The sequence below is a fragment of the Rhinoraja longicauda genome, chromosome 2, assembly GCF_053455715.1.
Source record: "Rhinoraja longicauda isolate Sanriku21f chromosome 2, sRhiLon1.1, whole genome shotgun sequence".
NCBI classification, from domain to species: Eukaryota; Metazoa; Chordata; class Chondrichthyes; order Rajiformes; family Arhynchobatidae; genus Rhinoraja; species Rhinoraja longicauda.
Genome location: NC_135954.1, coordinates 32812597 through 32831901, shown reverse-complemented (window position 1 = coordinate 32831901; position 19305 = coordinate 32812597). Strand labels below are relative to the sequence as shown.

Sequence of the window (19305 nt, the reverse complement as noted above, 5' to 3'; positions counted from 1 at the left end):
AAAACTTGTTGGTTGTAGAAGAAGTTTATTGCAGCCGCAATATTCGAATACAAAGTTAAACAACAAGGTAAAGGACAACCATCAAAAACTTACTGTCTTCTTCGAAGACTTCGCCGAACTAACATTTCGGGCGCCAAAAGCGCACATGACCACGCTGGCCAATCAGCGATGTCGCTCTCTGGACCAATCCCTACGGTCGCGCTCACACGTGACCTTGCTGGCCAATCTGAGGGTTCGACGACCCGGACCATTCTCTATGGTCGCTACATGGGCATCATATTCGGCACGGAACTGGCTAAAGAGCGTACTCCTGTGCTATACGGTTCTACGTTCAATTTTCTAATTGGGGGCTGAGAATTAATCCATGGGATACTCCACCTGTTACATCCCTTGATCTGTAAAAGGCTTATTTATTCAAATCCTGCATTTTCTATACGACGACCAGTTTTCAATCCATCAGACTTCCAGCTCTTAATTTTGTATTAGCCGCACATGTGGCACCTTGTCAAATGCCTTTCAGAAATCCAAATACACCACATTAGCATGTTCCCAGCCATCAATCCTGCTTGTTACAAGCTGAAAGAACTCAAGTAAAATTGTTAAACATGGTTTAGCTTTCACGAAAATATATTGATTTAAAAAATATATATATTATGCTTTCCTAAATGATTTGGAATAGGTATGGTGGTCAGTCTTTTTCCCCCCAGAGTAGAGGAGTCCAGAACGGAAGTGTAGAAGGATATGGGCCAGATACAGGCAAATGAGGCTTAATAAGCTATAACACCTTCTCCATTATTAGAAGCTGCTTGATCTTTAATCTTTCCAATTTAATTTTATACTTGACCTCCTTTATTAACCACTGATGGTTCCGGGCATTTCAAATATTTTCTGTATTCATTTAAACCAATATCTATGTTGCAACAGTTTAGTTAGAAGCATAGCGCAAAACAATTTTTTTCTTACATTTCATATTTCCATATGATGAGCAAGCTAATCATTTGACCCATTAGGTATATACTGACATTCATAGCAACCCATTCTCTCATTCTTCACTGTTACACAAATGCTCACCTTGTGAATGGCTGGCAAGGGGGACTCATCAAGATCATGTCAAAGTCTAATTTGTTGAACTCATCCATTGTCATACCCTAATATGTAAAAAAAAGTTCAAATATTTGTATTAAATATTGCCATACAATAGTAGAATATTTCATTTTAATCTGGGTGGAGGGAAATAGACAGGGTAAAAAAAGACAGGCAGACAAATGAGCGCTTTCAACAAATCAGTGCCCTTTTCTATCTTTCTCCATACAGCATTAGTTTGAAAATTATGTTTCAGCTGCAAATTACTCTGGGATGAAATTAAGCCAGCATAGGTCAGTATGGCGTATTAGGAAGAAACTGGCCACATAACAGGTACAGATAGTGTAGGAAGGAACTGCAGATGCTGGTTTATTCCAAAGATAGACACAATGCAAGAGTAACTCAGTGGGTCAGGCAGCATCTTCAGAGAAAAATAATAGGTGACCTTTCGGGTCGGAACTCTTCTTCAGACTGAAAGTTGAGGTGGGGGGTGGGGGTTGGGGGTTTGGGAGGGGGGGGGGGGGGGGTTGAGAGAAATGGAGGTGAGAAAAGCCAGAACACATCGGGCCGGCAACAAGTAACCTCAGAAAGTGGCCAAAAAAAGTTTGAGAAGCAAGGTCATAATGTAAAATCAACAAGCACAAGTGTAGTGAACAGCAAGGATTTAACATTACAACTGCTGACATATTTGATGTAGGAGACCCAGTTTGGGAATCACTGGAACACGCAAGACTTTGGCAACAAAGAAATAGATTTAATCTTTGGCAAATGATAGAAGGCAGATTGAGATTCAGATTGGTTTATTAGTAATCAATGAAATTCCTTGTTCGCCTGAAGTTCTGGTAATGGTATTTAAACAACGAATACAATAACAGTTGCAAAACAGCTGAAATGTGGAAAGATTGTAATGCAATCTGAGGTAGTGCAAAAAAGTACAAAAGTGTAATAACGGAATAACTGCAAGGGGTAGAGTTAACAGTTCGTGACAGCACCTCTGAGAAGAGGGTGTGAAGGGCTAGGAAGCATGTGTAGAAGAGGTGAATGTCGATGGTCTTTGAAATGGAAGCTCAGTTTAGGATTCTGAAGTTGCAAGTGACTGTTCCCAAATGAATTTCCAAGGTGGGCATGAGGGAATTAGAGTCCAAAGTACATTGCTGATGGAGATGAAAAACAAAATGATTCTGGTCTTGCTACTTTTTTTAATTGGGAAACCGTTACTCATGGAGGATTGATTGCCTCAAAATCTTCTATATCAGAACATCAAAGTACCAGATGGAATTGGCCAAGTTTAAGAAAGATGAAAGAAGATTAGCTGGCAAGTTAATTTTAAGCCCCAAAATATGTTCTAAACAGGGAATATGTAAAATGATAGTTGGAAAATAGATAGACCTAAAGGAATAACTTCACATAGAGGCAGCATACATGAATTAAGTACTAAATGTCTGCTTTGCATCCAGTTTCACAAACAAAAACAAGTTCTCTAGAGACCTCAGATGTGGTCTGTGTGGAATTTTCACGTTCACGTGGGTTTCCTCCGGGTGTTCCGGTTTCCTCCCACATCCCAAAGATATGCGGGTTGATAGGTTGGAAATTGCCAATAGGGTGCAGGAAGTGGATATGAAAGTGGGATAACATAGAACTAATGTGAATGGGTGATTGTTGGGCATCGTGGACTCGATGTGTCGAAGGGCTCCTTTTCATGCTGTACCTCTAACAACAAATATGGTCGATATAACAATTTAAAACCATGAAGAGCATAAACAAAATAGATAGGGAGAAACTCTTCCATTTGATAGGAGCAATAACATAAAAGCTCAGCAGCAAATGGATAGGAAACATTTTTCTTTTAATGGTACAATGGTCAAGGTATCAAATGTGAACTTAAAGCTAATGGTGGAGGCAGATTCAATTGTTTTTTTTCATTCAGTGAGCTGCCTTTTAAAAGGAAACAATTTGCAGAGCTATAGAGACAGGGCAGGACTAGCTGGAATGTTGACATAAAGAGTTGGTACAGACTTGTCAGGCTAAACGGATTCCTTCCTTGCTTGTACTTCAAAGGGAACTGAGTAAATACTTAAAAGGGAAAAATATTACAATGATATGGGCAGTAAACAGGAGAATGGAAGTGGCTCAAATGCTGTTAAATTGAGCTGGCACAGATTGGAGGGCCCAAATGAACTCCTTCCGTGCTGTGACTTTTCTGCGAGTTTGTGATTAGCATTACTGAAGGAAGATAAGTAATCCAGTCAGGAAATACATCATAAGTTGGCAGTCAGTCATGTCTGATGTATTCGCACCAATGTTTCAATCCTCATGGAATGTAGGAATAGTGATGGAGCACTGGATGACTGCTAATGTAACACCAGTTTTCAAGAAAGGGAAGAGATAAACTACGAAGCTGCGGTCCAGCCTAATTTTCACGGTGCCATAATTAATCTTAGCCATCAGGGACAAGAAAATGGAAATTAAATAGATAAAATGGAAATGAAAAAGTATAAAGTAATTAGGGATAATTTTTGTTACAATACTGTCCAGGAGCCTTAAGAATCAAGAGTCAAGAGTGTTTTATTGCCATATGTGCCGAAGCAGAACAATAAAATTCTTACTTGCAACAGGCCAACATATTTGTTGTGGCACAACAGATTTAATACAAAGATGATATAAACCCAAGAAATTTAAGGGTAATTGGTGATATGGAAATGGCAATGTCCTAGTGGCACGAAGCAGAAGTTGGAGGTAAATGCATTTTTTAGTCCATACTGGGTGATGGTTCCCACGAAACAGTTTCAGATCCATTCCTCTTACCAATCCAAGACAGATAGTGAAAATGGTTGTGAAAAATTGCAGCAGGATCTTGATCGATTGGCCTGGTAGGCTGAGGAATGGTTGATGGAATTTAGTACAGAGAAATGTGAGGTGTTGCATTTGGGAAGTCTAACATGGGCAGGACCTACATGGTGAATAGTAGGGCTCTGGGGAGTGTTGCAGAGCAGAGGGATCTAGGAGTGCAGGTGCATGGTTCCTTGAAGGTAGAGTCGCAAGTAGATAGGGTGATCAAAAAGGCTTTTGGCATATTGTCCTTCATCAGTCAGAGTACTGAGTATAGAAGTTGGGAGGTCATGTTGCAGTTGTATAAGACGCTGGTGAGGCCACATTTAGAATATTGTGTTCAGTTCTGGGTACCATGTTATAGGAAAGATGTTGTCAAGCTGGAAAGGGTACAGGGAAGGTTTACAAGGATGTTGCCAGGACTAGAGGGTCTAAGCGATAGGGAGAGGTTGAGAAGGCTAGGACTCTATTCCTTGGAGCGCAGGAGGATGAGGGGTGATCTTATAGCGGTGTATAAAATCATGAGAGGAATAGATTGTGTAGATTCACAGTCTCCTGTCCAAAGTAGGGTGGTGGGTGTATGGAACGAGGTGCTAGAGGAGGTAATTGAGGCAGGGACTATTCCACTATTTAAGAAATAGTTAGGCAGGTACATGAATAGGACAGGTTTGGAGGGATATGGACCAAACGCGGGCAGGTGGGATTAGTGGAGCTGGGACATGTTGGCCAGTGTGGGCGTTGGGCCGAAGGGCCTGTTTCCATGCTGTATCACTCTATGACTGTGACATTAGAGAGACATCACTGGTAAAACAGGAAGTGGCTGCGCCTTGCGGCTGCGGCTCACAGACAGTCTGTTTGTCTTTTTTCTATCTTTGTCTATTGTTAGCGTTTAAATGTATGTATTGACCTATTTTTAGCTGTGTATATGTGGGGGGTGGGGGAAACCTTTTTTCTAAATCTCCTCCTCAACGGAGATGCGACCTTTTTCCATGTCGTATCTCCTTTCGCGCTATGGCCTAACACCGTGGATGTTGGCGGCCTCCAGCTGGGAGCGACCTTGAAGGCTCCGGTCGCAGGGCCTGGACTCACCATCTTACCTGGACTTACCGCAGGCTCTGTGGACCGCAACTTCGGGAGCTCGCAGGTCCCTGGCTGGCGACCGGCTTTCGGGAGCTCCAGCCGTAGCAGCTTCGACCGCCCCGAATCTTAAAGCTTGATCGAACCGTTCGCAGGACCTTCATCGCCCTGCGTGGCTCGGCCGCGGCACTTTCCATCGCCCAGTGGGGGCTTAGGACCTTCATCGGCCTGCTCGGCTCGGCCCTGGGACCTTCCATCGCCCGGCGGGGGTTTCAAAAGTCAGGAGCCTCAATCGCCTCGAGGCAGCAGTTTGACTGCCTGACCGCGGGAGAAGAATGAGGAGGAGATAAGACTTTTCTTTGCCTTCCATCACAGTGAGGGTGTGCCTGGAGGAATCACTGTGATGGTTGTCTGTGTTAAACTGTAATTGTGTGTCTTGTGTTCTTTACTGTTTACTGTCAATCATTTACTGTTTATTGTTTATTGTCAACCATTTACGCCGGACCCTGACGTGAGAGGACACTGGCGCTGTTTGTTCGCCGCTTCTCCGTCTGGATAAATCTTTCGCTTGTTTATTTATTTTTGTGTTTTGCTTACTCTGTAAAGCGTCTTTGAGTTTCCAGAAAAGCGCTATATAAATTAAATGTATTATTATTATTATTATTATTATTAAAAGTAACGAGCCTAGACAACTACACTTTAGGGAACAAGTTAAGTTTCTAAGTGAGAGTACACAATTTAAACAGATGTTCTGGATGATAAGAGGCATCTATTACAAGACTATGAGAAAATAACTGCAGATGCCGGTACAAATCGATTTATTCACAAAATGCTGGAGTAACTCAGCAGGTCAGGCAGCATCTCGGGGTGAAGAAGGGTCTCGACCCGAAACGTCACCCATTCCTTCCCAGTCTGAAGAAGGGTCTCGACCCGAAACGTCACCCATTCCTTCTCTCCCGAGATGCTGCCTGACCTGCTGAGTTACTCCAGCATTTTGTGAATAAATCTATTACAAGACATTGGAATAAGCAATGTAGTTCGATAACAGAGAGAGAAACATAATTTCCTCTTTCAACTGAATCAAAAGCCAGAGTCCATAGATTTTAAAGTCACAGGCCATCCATCCACTTTTTTTCCAAGTGAGGTGAGAATAAAAAAAACCTGAGCTGTTGACATCTGGAATGTTGTACTCAAAAAGACCAACGTCATAAATTCAAAAGGGAATTAGACAGGAATTTGAGAACAATAGAACATCAAACGCAGAACAAAACAACACAGGAACAGGCCCTTCAGCCCACAATGTCGGTGTTGAACAAGATGCCAAGATAAACTAATCCCATCGAAATGATCCAATTCCCTACATATTTCAAAATATGCCATTGCCTGCATATCTAAAAGCTTAACAATCACCACAATAGTATCTGCCTCTAGCACCCCTGGCAGCCCCTTCCAGTCATCCACCACCCTCTGATTGAAAGACTTGCCCCGTACATCTCCTTTAAACAATAGACATAAAGGATTACACACAAAAAAAACAGGAGGATGGTTTTAAGTGTAATAGTTCTTTCAAAGAGCCAAACCGGCCACAAAACAGCCAAAAATCATCCACCTATTCTGTCTCTGCTGGCTATGAATGGTCTTTGGCTACATGTATGCTGCCAAGGAACTCAAAGGTAACTGATGTGTGCTAGTATTCAAAAGGTAAATTTAAAAAAAGATATTGAGCAATTGCACACATGCATTCCTAACATTAGTGATGAACAAAGAGCTGGGAAGCAAGATTAACAGATAGTCTATTTCTGGCTCATGGGGACAAGAAGGACTGTTTAGTCTGCTTTGTGCTAGAATTCTCTAATTCTATGATGTACAATCCAGTTAATTACTACTCTCAATCATCAAAAAAAAATAGCTGTATCACCAGAAGCACCTATTCACCAAGGACTACGCAATGATCATCTTGATATTCAATGGCATTATCATCGTTATTCTCTCACCAGCAATATCCTGGGGGTTACTATTGACCAAAAACTCAACTGGACCATCCAAATAATGAATGTGGCCACAAGAACAAGTTAGCAGCTAGGTATCCTGCAGAAAACAATTCACCTCCTGACAATACAAGGATTTGTGATATGCCACAAATCGGGAGCATGTGACATACCCTCTCCACTTGCCCGGGTATACCAGACAGAGAAATTGGAAAATATATACGATGTGGAAATGTCAAGAACATATAAAACGCATTTTATTTTGCAAAATAAAGCTTATAAACAACAATGATATAGGTATCCAAATCAGTTTCAACTTACTTCAATTGTTTTGGGGTAGATGCAAGTGTTAGGAAAGTTGTGTTTATAAACTTCATTAGCAACAGTATTGATGTCAACTGCAGCAACAACTTCTGCAGCAATGCAACTTTCTGTAACATAGAAAATTCATGACTTGTAGCAAAATAAAGACACCATGTTTAAAAAAATAACAATTACCAAGTTAAAAAATCATATTCAGTGGGATTTTATTTAATTAGCATTTTTTCCCCTTTCTTTGCTATCGTCTATCATTAAATAGCAACCTACCCAAAGTCCAAGATCATTTGCGAATTAAATATCATTGAGAGTGCTGTTATACTCTAAAGGTATCAATGAATTCTAACTCCCCTCTAATGGTTCTTCAAACGATTCAAACTAGAATACTACTCTTTCTTGCTAGATCTTAGTGTCAGTACAAACAAGATCTGTGCAGTGGAATAACCAAATGTAAAAGCCTACTCTGCATAAATCTTTGAACACAACAGTCAAAAAGAAGTATCCTTCTCAATTTATGCCAGAACCATTCAGTTCCGATGCAAGATGATAGACTTGTAACATTCGCTCACTTACTCTCTGGAAAAATGTTGGCTTGCCAGCTGGGATTTCCAGCATTCCCTTTTTAAGATTTGAGCAACAGCTGTTTGCAGTGTCACACAATTCCAGATTTATTTTTGTCTATTTTCTCTCATTCAACTGTTCTGTTATCTCTCACTAGTTTAATTTCCTCCAGACAGAATGCACCATTTATTTTATTTTGGTCTACATTAAATCGCAAACATCCTACCTGTTTCCCCCACTCATCCCGCATCTTTATAATTTCTAACATACCAGTTTTCTAACTTTTCCTTGTTCTTATGAAAGATCCTGATCCTTTATGGCCCATTGTGTTCTCTATTGCATTATCACTTGAAAATGTGCAATTGATAGCAGTACAAATGTTGATGAGTGGTTATTCTATGTGTGTCAAAGTTTCATTCACTACAATCATTCATACGAGATGCATACAATGACTATATATTGACAGCTTTGTGCAAAATATTTCAATATAAATTTAAAAGAATGTTATTGTGTTATTCTATGGTGCTTTGTTATTTGAGGCATCCATCCATCCATCCATCCATCCATACATACATACATACATACATACATACATACATACATACATCCTTCCATCCATCCATCCATCCATCCATCCATCCATCCATCCATCCAACTAAAACTCTCTGTCCGTGTGTTTGTGCACACCATAACTTTGGTGCTTCGCACAGCCAAAACAGTACACCATAGCGATTTTTTGCACCACGTTACTCACCATTATCCTGCCCATAATCTCGAACAACTCTTATTCAAATTGAAGCTACATTTTTAAAGCTACAGACATTTTAAAGTTTAATTTTTTCCTTTCTAACCCATTTCCTGAAAGTCCTCAGCGTATGACGTCACAATGCTCCACGTTTGATTTCATTTGCTCCTCACTCGCCAAAACAAGATGGCCGCCGGCAGCGCCGCCGCCCGGCCTCAGTCATTCCTTCGCCCCTCTCCCCTTGCCCCTCTCCCCTCGCCCGGCCCCAGCAGAGACTCGCACTTCGGCAGTTGGCGTTGAACGCACGGGCACTGGTAAGTGCCTTTCGCAGCCAACGGCTCCACGGAGGAGTGGATGTGGCGGCCGACTGGGTCTAAGGGAGGGTGGGGGTTGGGGGAGGGTGGGGGTGGGGGGGAGGGGATGAGTGGGTGTGGGGGGGAGGGGAAGAGTGGGTGTGGGGGGAAGAGGGGGAGAGTGGGGGTGGGGGGAAGAGGGGGAGAGTGGGGTTGGGGGAGGAGAGGGAGAGTGGGGGAGTGGGGGTGGGGGGAGGAGGGGGAGAGTGGGGGGTGGGGGGTGGGGGATGTTCAAGAGTTCAAAGCCTTACCTTGAGAGCATATGAGGCAGAGGCAGAGAAAATGTGAGTAAGGGGCATTGTTCAAGCTGACGGTGGGCAGAAGTGTAGTCAAGATAATTGTAGGAGTGAGTAGGTTTGCGTTAGATGTAGCAGTGTAGTGCCAGGGTATGTTTGGAACACAGAGTGTTCAATGTAGCCAGCGAAAAGGCAGGCATTGCTGGGGCTCATGTGAGTTCCTATGGCTATACCTCTGATTTGGAGACAGTGAGAGGAAAAGAAAAATTGTTAAAAGGAACAACATTGGCTATTCTACAACTTTCAAGCACCTCACCCATGGCGAAAGAGGCTGTAAGATCTCTGACAAGACTCTGGCAATCACCTTCCCTCCATTCCTCAGTATCTTGGGAAAGATCCCATCAGGCTCAAGAGACATCCATGTTATCGTTTTTCAAGATACCCAACACCTCTTCCTCCTTCTTAACATCTTCATACCCTTGAATATCAACATATCCCTCCCTAATCTCATGATCATCCTTCTCCTTGATGAATATCAATGTTAAGAAACTCACCCACTTCCTCTGTCTCCACACATAAATTCTTTCCTTTGTCTTTAAGTGGACTTACCCTTTCCCTAAGATAGACCCAAAATGCTGGAGTAACTCAGAGGCCAGGCAGCATCTCTGGATTGAAAGAATGGGTGACGTTTCAGGTCAAGACCTTTCTTCAGAAGGAGCTTTCTGAACCCAAAAAGTCCCCCATTCCTTCTATCCAGAGATTTTGCCTGTCCCGCTGAGTTACTCCAGCCTTTTGTTCTCTCTTTGGTGTAAACTAACATCTGCAGTTCCTTCCTATCCTTTCCATAGCTACCCTCTTATTATAGTGAATTATGTTTTCCCATTCTGCAATTGCAGAATTGCATTCTCCCATTTCCCATTCTTGAAAAACAAGTATTTTAAAAATTGCAGTTCTACAATTGAACATTTTGAAGTTTGGAAACGGAGAATGGGACACAAAGACTCCATGCATCCCAGGAAATGTTAACTTTTACTATGTTCTTTTGTAATTTATTCATTTACTTTGAAAGGGTGAATTACAGCATTTTGTTACATTGCTCTGTGTAGCATTATTAATCATAGCAAACTGTCTTTACTGCAGATCATAAAAAAAGGACTTGGCAGGAAGCAAGCAGAAGCATGATGAAAAAATAATTTGTAAAGGAAGTTTGCTGTAAGAAATTACAGCAGGAATATAGAGTTTTATTTGTGAAATAAAAGGAAAGAATATATCCAGATCCAGATCAGGTTTATAAGTGGGTGAGATTAGAATTGTTTGGCATGAGGGTGACAGTTATAACTAATTTAGGTTTTACATAGAAAGTGGAGTCAATGAAGAGAACACCAAAAAGTAAAGTCCAGCAGTTAGTGCAAAATCAGAGATATTATTTCAAAGTTTTGTGGAGGTTTCATCAATGTTCCCCATGGGCTTCAATTACTTTTTCCAGCTTGTTTTGGTTCAAAGGTAGCTGCTATAGAAAACAGAAGCAAGTAATTTAAAAATGTTCATCCCCTTTCAAATTCAAAATGTCCTGCACGATGTACAAATACATCTTGAAAATATTCTTGAACTTAATTCCCAGCAAAATGTCTAGATTAACTACTAAAACACTGCAACCAGGTCAAAACTAAGCTGCCCAATTTCAAGATTATTGAACTTAATGTTGTCCAAGCTAAATATTGTCCTGCAGTTTTGCATGAGGTTTTTTTTTCAACATAAGCCCACCAGGAAATATCTGTGGTCTAAACTAGTGAACATGAGTCACAACTTCACATTTTTAACCTTCAAAACTTCTGCATTATTCATCATCAGTTGAATGCTTGATGCCAGATGTCAAACTCAAATCTGCCTTGCAAAAAATATATATGTAGAAATAGCAATAGGCCACACACATCCAAGCTTGTACATTGACTACACATCACAAAACATGTTAGTATAGAAATGAACATTGCTAGAAATAAAGTAAAGTAATACATTTTTAACTAAAGCACCACTACCCATGTTTTACTTCTGAATTATGTCAATTAAAAAAAGTTAGTTCACTTTGGTTGCAGAAAAGTGGAATATGAAGTCAGCTTAAAAGAAAGCATACTGGTGCTGCACATTCTATACTTTAATCAATTCATCATATTATTCTACAACTACAATCCAATTCATCATATTATTCTACAACTACAACTTACTTCCCACGTCATCCTCCTATTCGAGGACACTGTGGGAAGCAAGAAAATAAATGGCAGGAGCCGGGCTGAGTTACATGAATCATCATAAGACAGTGCCAGGGTTGCTAATGTCGTGTCTCTATTTAAGAAGGATTGCAAGAAAAAAGCCTTTAAACTATAGTTCAGTAAGCCTAACATCTGTAGATAGACACAAAATGCTAGAGTAACAGCGGGTCAGGCAGCATCTCTGGAGAAAAGGAATAAGTGACCCTTAGAAACATAGAAAATAGGTGCAGGAGGAGGCCATTTAGCCGTTTGAGCCAGCACCGCCATTCATTGTGATCATGGCTGATCATCCACAATCAGTAACCTGTGCCTGCCTTCTCCTCATATCCCTTGGTTCCCCTTTGGATCAGAACCTTTCTACAGACTGTTAGGGTTCTTCAGAACCTTAACATCTGTGATAGACAAGTTACTGGAGAGGATTCCGAGGGATAATATATATTTGGATAGACAGCGGCTGATTAGGGTTGGCCAGCATGGTTTTATACATGGGAAATTGTGTCTTATGAATCTGAGTTTTTTGAAGAAGTAACCAAAAAGGCAGACGAGGGCAAAGCGATGGATGTTGTCTATATGGACCAGCAAAAGCTTTAATAGGCTCTTTGGTAGACTGCTCTGGAAGGTTAGATCGCATAGGATCCAGGGAGACCTAGCTGACTGGATTCATGGAAGGATGCAAAGGATGCTGGTGGAAGGTTGTTTTTTGACTGGTGGCCTGTGATGAGTGGTGTGCCTCGGGGTTGGTGCTGGAGCCATTGCTGTCCGTGTTTTTTATCAATGATTTGGATGAGAATATAGAAGGCATGGTTAGCAAATTTGCAGATGACACTAAAGTGTGTGGTATTGTGGATAGACAGTTATTAGAAATGACAGTAGGATCTTGATCAGCTGGGTAAGTGGGCTAAGGAATGGTTAATGGAGTTTAATACAGATAATTGTGAGGTGTTGGCGAGCAGAGACATTTTAGAAAAAAAACAGCAAGTCAGGAAGCATATGTCATTCTAATGAAGAGTTGCAGATTGTTCCTCTTTCCACAGATGCTACTTTCCTTGCCGGGTTTTCCAGCACTTTGTTTTTTTAAAATTATTTGTAGAATTTAAGTCTATCACCAAAAGTACTGAGATTGATAATCCATCTTTTAATAGAAATTATGATGACGTACACTTGAAAGTCAAGCAGCAAGCAACATTCAAAGAAAAGATTGGAAAAGATAAATTTAAAAGACGTGTTTTGATCATATCATGCACTTGGACTGCCCCTGTTAATGTTGGGTCAATAATAACAGTGAACGTCGGAAACCATCAGTGGTAAAATCATAATTATATTGTGATGAGAATTGGACAGAGGAAATTCAGTAATTCTGGTGGAATACTGAATTTGTATTCAATTGATAAAATAATGCAAACTTTTAACCTGAAAGAAAATCTAAGTAAATTAGCCACAGAAAGTAAACTACATAATCTTAACTCCAATTGAAGCTAAATAACGGTTTTGATAAAACTGAGCTGCAAGAAGATTTAACGGTTTGCTGACAGATACCAAAACCACCCCCTCCCCAGGTACTTTCCCCTGCAACCGCAGGAGATGCAACACCTGTCCCTTTACCTCCCCCCTCGACTCCATCCAAGGACCCAAACAGTCTTCCCATGTGAGGCAGAGGTTCACCTGCACCTCATCTACTGTATCCGCTGTTCCAGGTGTCAACCTCTCTACATCGGCGAGACCAAGCGCAGGCTCGGCGATCGTTTCGCTAAACACCTCCACTCAGTCCATCTCACCTACCTGATCTTCCGGTGGCTCAGCACTTCAACTCCCCCTCCCATTCCTAATCTGGCCTTTCTGTCCTGGGCCTCCTCCATTGCCAGAGTGAGGCCGAGCACAAATTAGAGGAACAGCACTTCATATTTCGCTTGGGTAGTGTACACCCCAACAGTATGAACATTGACTTCTCTAACTTCAGATAGTCCCTGATTTCATTCTCTATCCCCTCCCCATCCCAGTTCTCCCACTAGTCTTCCTGTCTCCGACTACATTGTATCTTTGTCCCGCCCCCTCCCCTGACATCAGTCTGAAGAAGGGTCTCAAACCGAAACGTCAGCCATTCCTTCTCTCCCGAGATGTATCAGATTTTCTGTTTAGAAGGCCATTATGCAAGGCTATTAGAAACATTTTGTAAAATTGCCATAGAACAGTGAAGCATCCTAACCTATCAAATGATAATTGGATTCAGGACAGTTACTTCAGGGCAGGGTGGGTTTAGTTGCTGCTTCCTTTAACGAGCAGCGAAGGCTTATCGGGGTAAGATATTTTGATATTTTGTAATGGAGATATTTTGTAATGGAGTATCAGCAACATGTGCAGTCAACGGATAATATTCTGCTTGAACACTGTTGCCTGCTTAAGTTCAAGTTTGTCAAGGCAGCATGAGATAAGAGGCAGTAATTCTCTATAATGGCCCAAGGTTACTGAAGCAGCAATAAAATGTGAGGTAGGAGAAGACAGAAAACAAATCCTAGGACAATGTAAAACAAACTTTAGGGAAATAAGAGATGATTGGGGTCACTTTAGAAGCATTTCCAACCGCATCCAGAGCCTCTCAGCAGACACTGTCATAGTAATCAAAGAAGAAAATAAATAAACTCATTTATTTTCAGTGTTATGCAGATACAAAAAAAACAGTACGGGCAGAGTAAAAAAAAGCTGGATTCCCTGCCTGCCTATCATAGCCATAAATCAAATCACATTAACTCTTCACAATAATTTCAGCCTACAAGCATGTTGGAACCATTCTAAATGAGGAAAATTCATCATGGAATTAATGATTGATGTTTTCCAACAGTATTATCCAATGTTGCACCTTTCATGATTCAAGATTTAATAAAAACACATGTACCACAGACACATCAAGCTTGGCCTGCATCTATCTATTCTTGTTATTGAGGGCATGCAGCGTAGGTTTACTAGGTTAATTCCCGGAATGGCGGGACTGTCATATGTTGAAAGACTGGAACGACTAGGCTTGTATGCACTGGAATTTAGAAGGATGAGAGGAGATCCTATCGAAACGTATAAGATTATTAAGGGGTTGGACATGTTAGAGGCAGGAAACATGTTCCCAATGTTGGGGGAGTCCAGAACAAGGGGCCACAGTTTAAGAATAAGGGGTAGGCCATTTAGAACTGAGATGAGGAAAAACATTTTCAGTCAGAGAGTTGTGAATCTGTGGAATTCTCTGCCTCAGAAGGCAGTGGAGGCCAATTCTCTGAATGCATTCAAGAGAGAACTAGATAGAGCTCTTAAGGATAGTGGAGTCAGGGGGTATGGGGAGAAGGCAGGAACGGGGGAATTGATTGAGAATAATCAGCCATGATCACATTGTCTATCAGAAACCTGTCTGTTGCATTATTGCGCCAGCACCGAGTACAAAACAAAAACTGGCAACTCAGTGCAAAACTGAAAAAAAACATGCAGCATTGTTGGAGAGTCAACCTTTACATAAAGCTGTAAAACAACAAAGAATCCGCCTACTCCAACAGATCCTGAGCATCCCATACCATTGGATACAAGCTTCTCCAAAATTTTCTCCTCAACCACTCTGACACAATCAATACCATTTGTCCAAAGAAGGTCCAGACCTAAAACGTCACCTTTCCATGTTCTCCTGAAATGCTGCCCATCTCGTTGAGCTACCTCAGCATTCTGTGTCTTCTTTTGCAAACCAGAATCTGCAGTTCCTTGTTTCTAAAACTATTTGTTTTGTGGGATTTGCTAGTAGAGAATGGCAATTACATTCAATTCCTGAATCCAGTTTAATTGCAAGAAATAATTTGAAATATTTATTGGCATCATGTTTGGCAAAGACATTGTAGGCTGAGGAGACTGTTCCTGTTTGATACGGTTCTATGTTCTATATTTAACATGATGGAGTGCAACATTAATTTCCATGATGGAGTACAACATTAATTTCCATGATGGAGTGCGACAAATATATTTTCTGTGGTCTATTTCTGATTTCTGCAGTGCATGGGATCTGCTATTTAGAAATTAAAATTGAATGTAAATGTTGTTGAAGCAAGACTTGGAAATAGCACTAAAGTTTAGAGACTATAAATAATCCCAACTACAAATGTGCTCACTTCAATTTTATAGTTTTTAATTCATTTTCAAGGTCCAACAGTTATTTCCTATCCTAATTTGACCTTGTGAGGGTGGTGCTGCACTGCCTTCTTGAACTGGTGAAATCTTCCTTGTGAAGCTACTACATCAGGATGGTGCCAAACTTGGTGAAGAACCAGCACATAGGAGATGTTCCCACTGCTCTTGGCCTTCATTGAGATGGATGGCACCAGTTTGGGAGGTGATGTTGAATAGCCCAGGTGAGTAACTGCAGGGCAATGACACTGCAGCCTCTGCGCACAGTTGGTAGAGGGAGTGAATGATTAGGTGGGTTGATGGGGTACATCAATTAGACTTTGCCCAGCATAAAATCAAGCTTATTCAAAATTGTCAGTGCTGCGCTCACCAGGCCAATGGAGAGTATTTCATCATACTCCTGACTTGTACCTTGTGGATGATGGAAAAGTCACGGGTGGGGGCAGGAGGAGAGTCACATGGTGCAGAATACTCAGCTTCTGATCTGCTTTTTTAGTGGTGTGCCTGGACAAGTTGAATCTCTAATCAATGGTAACTTGGGAATGGAAATTCCATTGATATCAGCAGCTAGGCAAACTCTTTTTTGGAGGTGGTCATTGCCTGATGCTCCCATGGTGTGAATATTCATACCAATGGGTTGTGGGCTGCCCAAGCGAAATATTTGTATTAGCCCATTATCACCTACCTCACTGCCAACAATGGACCATTATGGGCTCCACATTTCCTTGATTATCGTTGCTTTCTGTATATCTTCCATTCATTTGGAATTTTGTTGGCACATCATCACTTTTGGAATGCCAAGTGCTGCCCCCACAATCAACTAGATTTGATAGTAATAGTGGAGTGATGGATATGTAAGGCCACAAGATTACATATTGAGGTGATGTACTTCTGATGCTTTGCAGCATGCTTTTGGGTTGAGTTTAATGTGAGTCTTTCCCATTTAGTACAATTGTGGTACCACACAATATAATACAGGGTGCCTTCAATGTGAAAATGGGGCTTTGCCTCCACAAGTGCTTTGTGTGGAAACAAAAACTGCACGTGCTGGTTAAAGTCGAAGGGAGACACAAACTGTTGGAGTAACTCAGCAGGTCCATTCCCAATCTGACCTGGGCCTCCTACATTGTCAGAGTAAGGCCCAGCGCAAATTGGAGGAACAGCACCTCATATTTCGCTTGGGCAGTTTACAGCCCAGCAGAATGAACATTGACTTCTCTAACTTCAGGTAGTCCCTGCTTCCCCTCTCTATCCTCTCCCCCTTCCCCTTCCTGTCTCCGACTACATCCTATCTTTGTCCCGCCCCCTCCTGACATCAGTCTGAAGAAGGATCTCGACCCGAAACGTCACCCATTCCTTCTCTCCCAAAATGATGCCTGACCCGCTGATTTACTCCAGCATTTTGTGTCTACCAATGATATCATGGACAAATGCATGAGGATGGACTTAAACAAGTTCTTTCTTCATATTGGCTGATGCACTACTTGACACAGAGTCCAGTCAAATCCCTCCAACCAAGATAAATTCTGTAGTCTTGATACTTCCAGTGCTTCTTCCAAATATTGTTTTACATGGAGAAGCAATGATTAATCAGCTGAGGCAGCATGATAAAATGGTAATCCAGAGGAAGCTTCCTTCCTCATGTATACATTGATGGTGCCAAAGTAGAAATTTCAAGGAATATCACCTTGTCCTGAACCAGCCACATTGAAACAATGTGCAAGAAAGCACACTAACGCTTAGGAAGTTTGGCATGTCCCCTGCAATTCTTATCAACTTCTACAGATACATCATACGGAATGGTTTGCGAACAGCTCCATCCAAGAATGCAAGAAATTGCAGAATTGTGGACATAGCCCAGATCATCACACAAACAAACCTTGCCTTCATTTACTCCATCTACCCTTCACCCTGCCTCGGCAAGGCTACCAGCATAATCAAGAACAAGTCTCACCCTCTTCTTCCCTCTCCCAACAGGCAAGAGGGGCAGAATTGTGAAAATGCATACCTCCAGATTCAGGGACAGCTTCTGCCCAGCTGGTAAGAGTAATGGTTCAATGGTAACTGAACCATTCTATCACCAACTGAAGAGCTGTCCAGACCTCCCATCTACCTCATTGGAGACCCTCGGACTATCTATAATGGGCTTTACCTTGCACTAAACAGTATTCCCTTTATCCTGTATCTGTACACTCTGGACAGCCTGATTATAATCATGAATGACACAAAATGCTTGAGTAACTCAGCGAGTCAGGCAGCATTTCTGGAGAAATTGAATACGCCACGTTTCGGGTTGGAACCCTTCTTCAGACCCAAAACTTCACCAGAGATGCTGCCTGACCCGCTATGTTACGCCAGCATTTTGTGTCCATCTTCAGAATAAATCAGCATCTGCAGTTACTTCCCACACAATTGTAATCATATATAATCTTTTCACTGACTGGACAGTGCACACCATAAAAGCTTTTCACTGTACCTCAGTACACGTAACAATTATAAACTTGACTAACTTGATGCTATGAGACTTCATGGGATCTAGAGTAAAGTTAAGATCATCGTTGACTACCTTTTCCCACCTTTGTGCCACCAGCTCTGGCGGGTCTGCCCTGCCTATGGAGCAAGATATACCCAGGGATTGTGGTGGCCAAGCCAACACACTGCTTGGAAAATGTAATTGTATAAACAGGACAGCTGGGGCTTTTCTCCACGAGTCTATGAGACCACTCTCCAATTTAGACATCAGTCCCTGGATATTTGTGAGGTCTCTTCACTTTCGCTCTTAATAGTTAAGCAGCAAATAACTGTCATATTGTTAAATTAAATGTCTAAGTAAAATCATTACAGTTGATCAGAACAAATGCTGGATTGTGGTTCTACTTTTCATTACTCGTGGAGCAACAACAACATTTAAAACACTCTCTGGAGGAAGTGTGCGTGCATTAACTTTCCCCGGGAAACGCGCTTCCTTCTCGGTGATTTTCAGCGGTCTGCTTTAATATTTTACCTTTCAACGCGTAGTGCATGCCGCCAATCCCACTGTACAACTCCAGCACCCTCCATCGCGGTGCCGGGGCGCCAGGCTCCATCATAGCAACGGGCTCGTCTCCAGGCGAAACCCCGCCGCCTCGATGTCCCCCGCAGCACAAGCGCCCGGACAATGGTTCCTAACGACCCGGGCCCACACTGAACCACTACTACCTGCCAAACAAAGGTAGACACAGAGTTGCTGGAGTGACTTGGTAGACGCTAAAAGCCGGAGTGGTCTGGCACCATCTCTGGAGAAAAGGAATGGGCGAATTTTCAGGGAGACCCTAAAGAAGAGTCTCAAACCAAAATGTCACCCATTCCTTCTCTCCAGAGATGCTGCCAGTGACATGTCCCACTGAGTCACTCCAGCATTTTGTGTCTACGGTGTAAACCAGCATCTGCAGATCCTTCCTACACATTTTGTCTGCTCCACTGCGAAATCTCCTCTAAGGTATGCTTACTTTGAAGAAGTTCTCCTCCTCTCTCTGACAAGAGTTCTGCATCACCCTCTCTTGCTGTGATTCCTCCTGCTCTCTGGCTCTACTGTTTGTCTCGTTGTCACCTTCCCCTCAGCCACCAATGAATCGTTCTACGTTTCCCTGCTCAACGTCTGCTTTGATCAGTAATTTTCACACCTTACCCTTCCACATCTCTCGTCTCCCTCTCTCCAGA

The 19305-nt window shown here is 42.0% G+C and overlaps 1 protein-coding gene across 2 annotated transcripts in view; it reads right to left on the bottom strand.

Moving 5' to 3' along the window:
* trdmt1 (tRNA aspartic acid methyltransferase 1) overlaps positions 1-18850 on the bottom strand; it is a 43458-nt gene extending 24608 nt beyond the window's left edge. The window contains exons 1-3 of one of the 2 annotated variants that reach the window (XM_078416631.1): positions 18611-18850; positions 7299-7408; positions 1072-1148 (exon numbers count right to left, since the gene is read on the bottom strand). In XM_078416631.1, the coding sequence (XP_078272757.1) occupies positions 1072-1148; positions 7299-7408; positions 18611-18695 (272 nt within the window). In that variant the 5' untranslated portion in view covers positions 18696-18850. The remainder of the gene's footprint in view (positions 1-1071; positions 1149-7298; positions 7409-18610) is intronic. The other variant, XM_078416639.1, reaches the window with a different exon arrangement.
* Between the last annotated feature and the right edge of the window lie 455 nt (positions 18851-19305).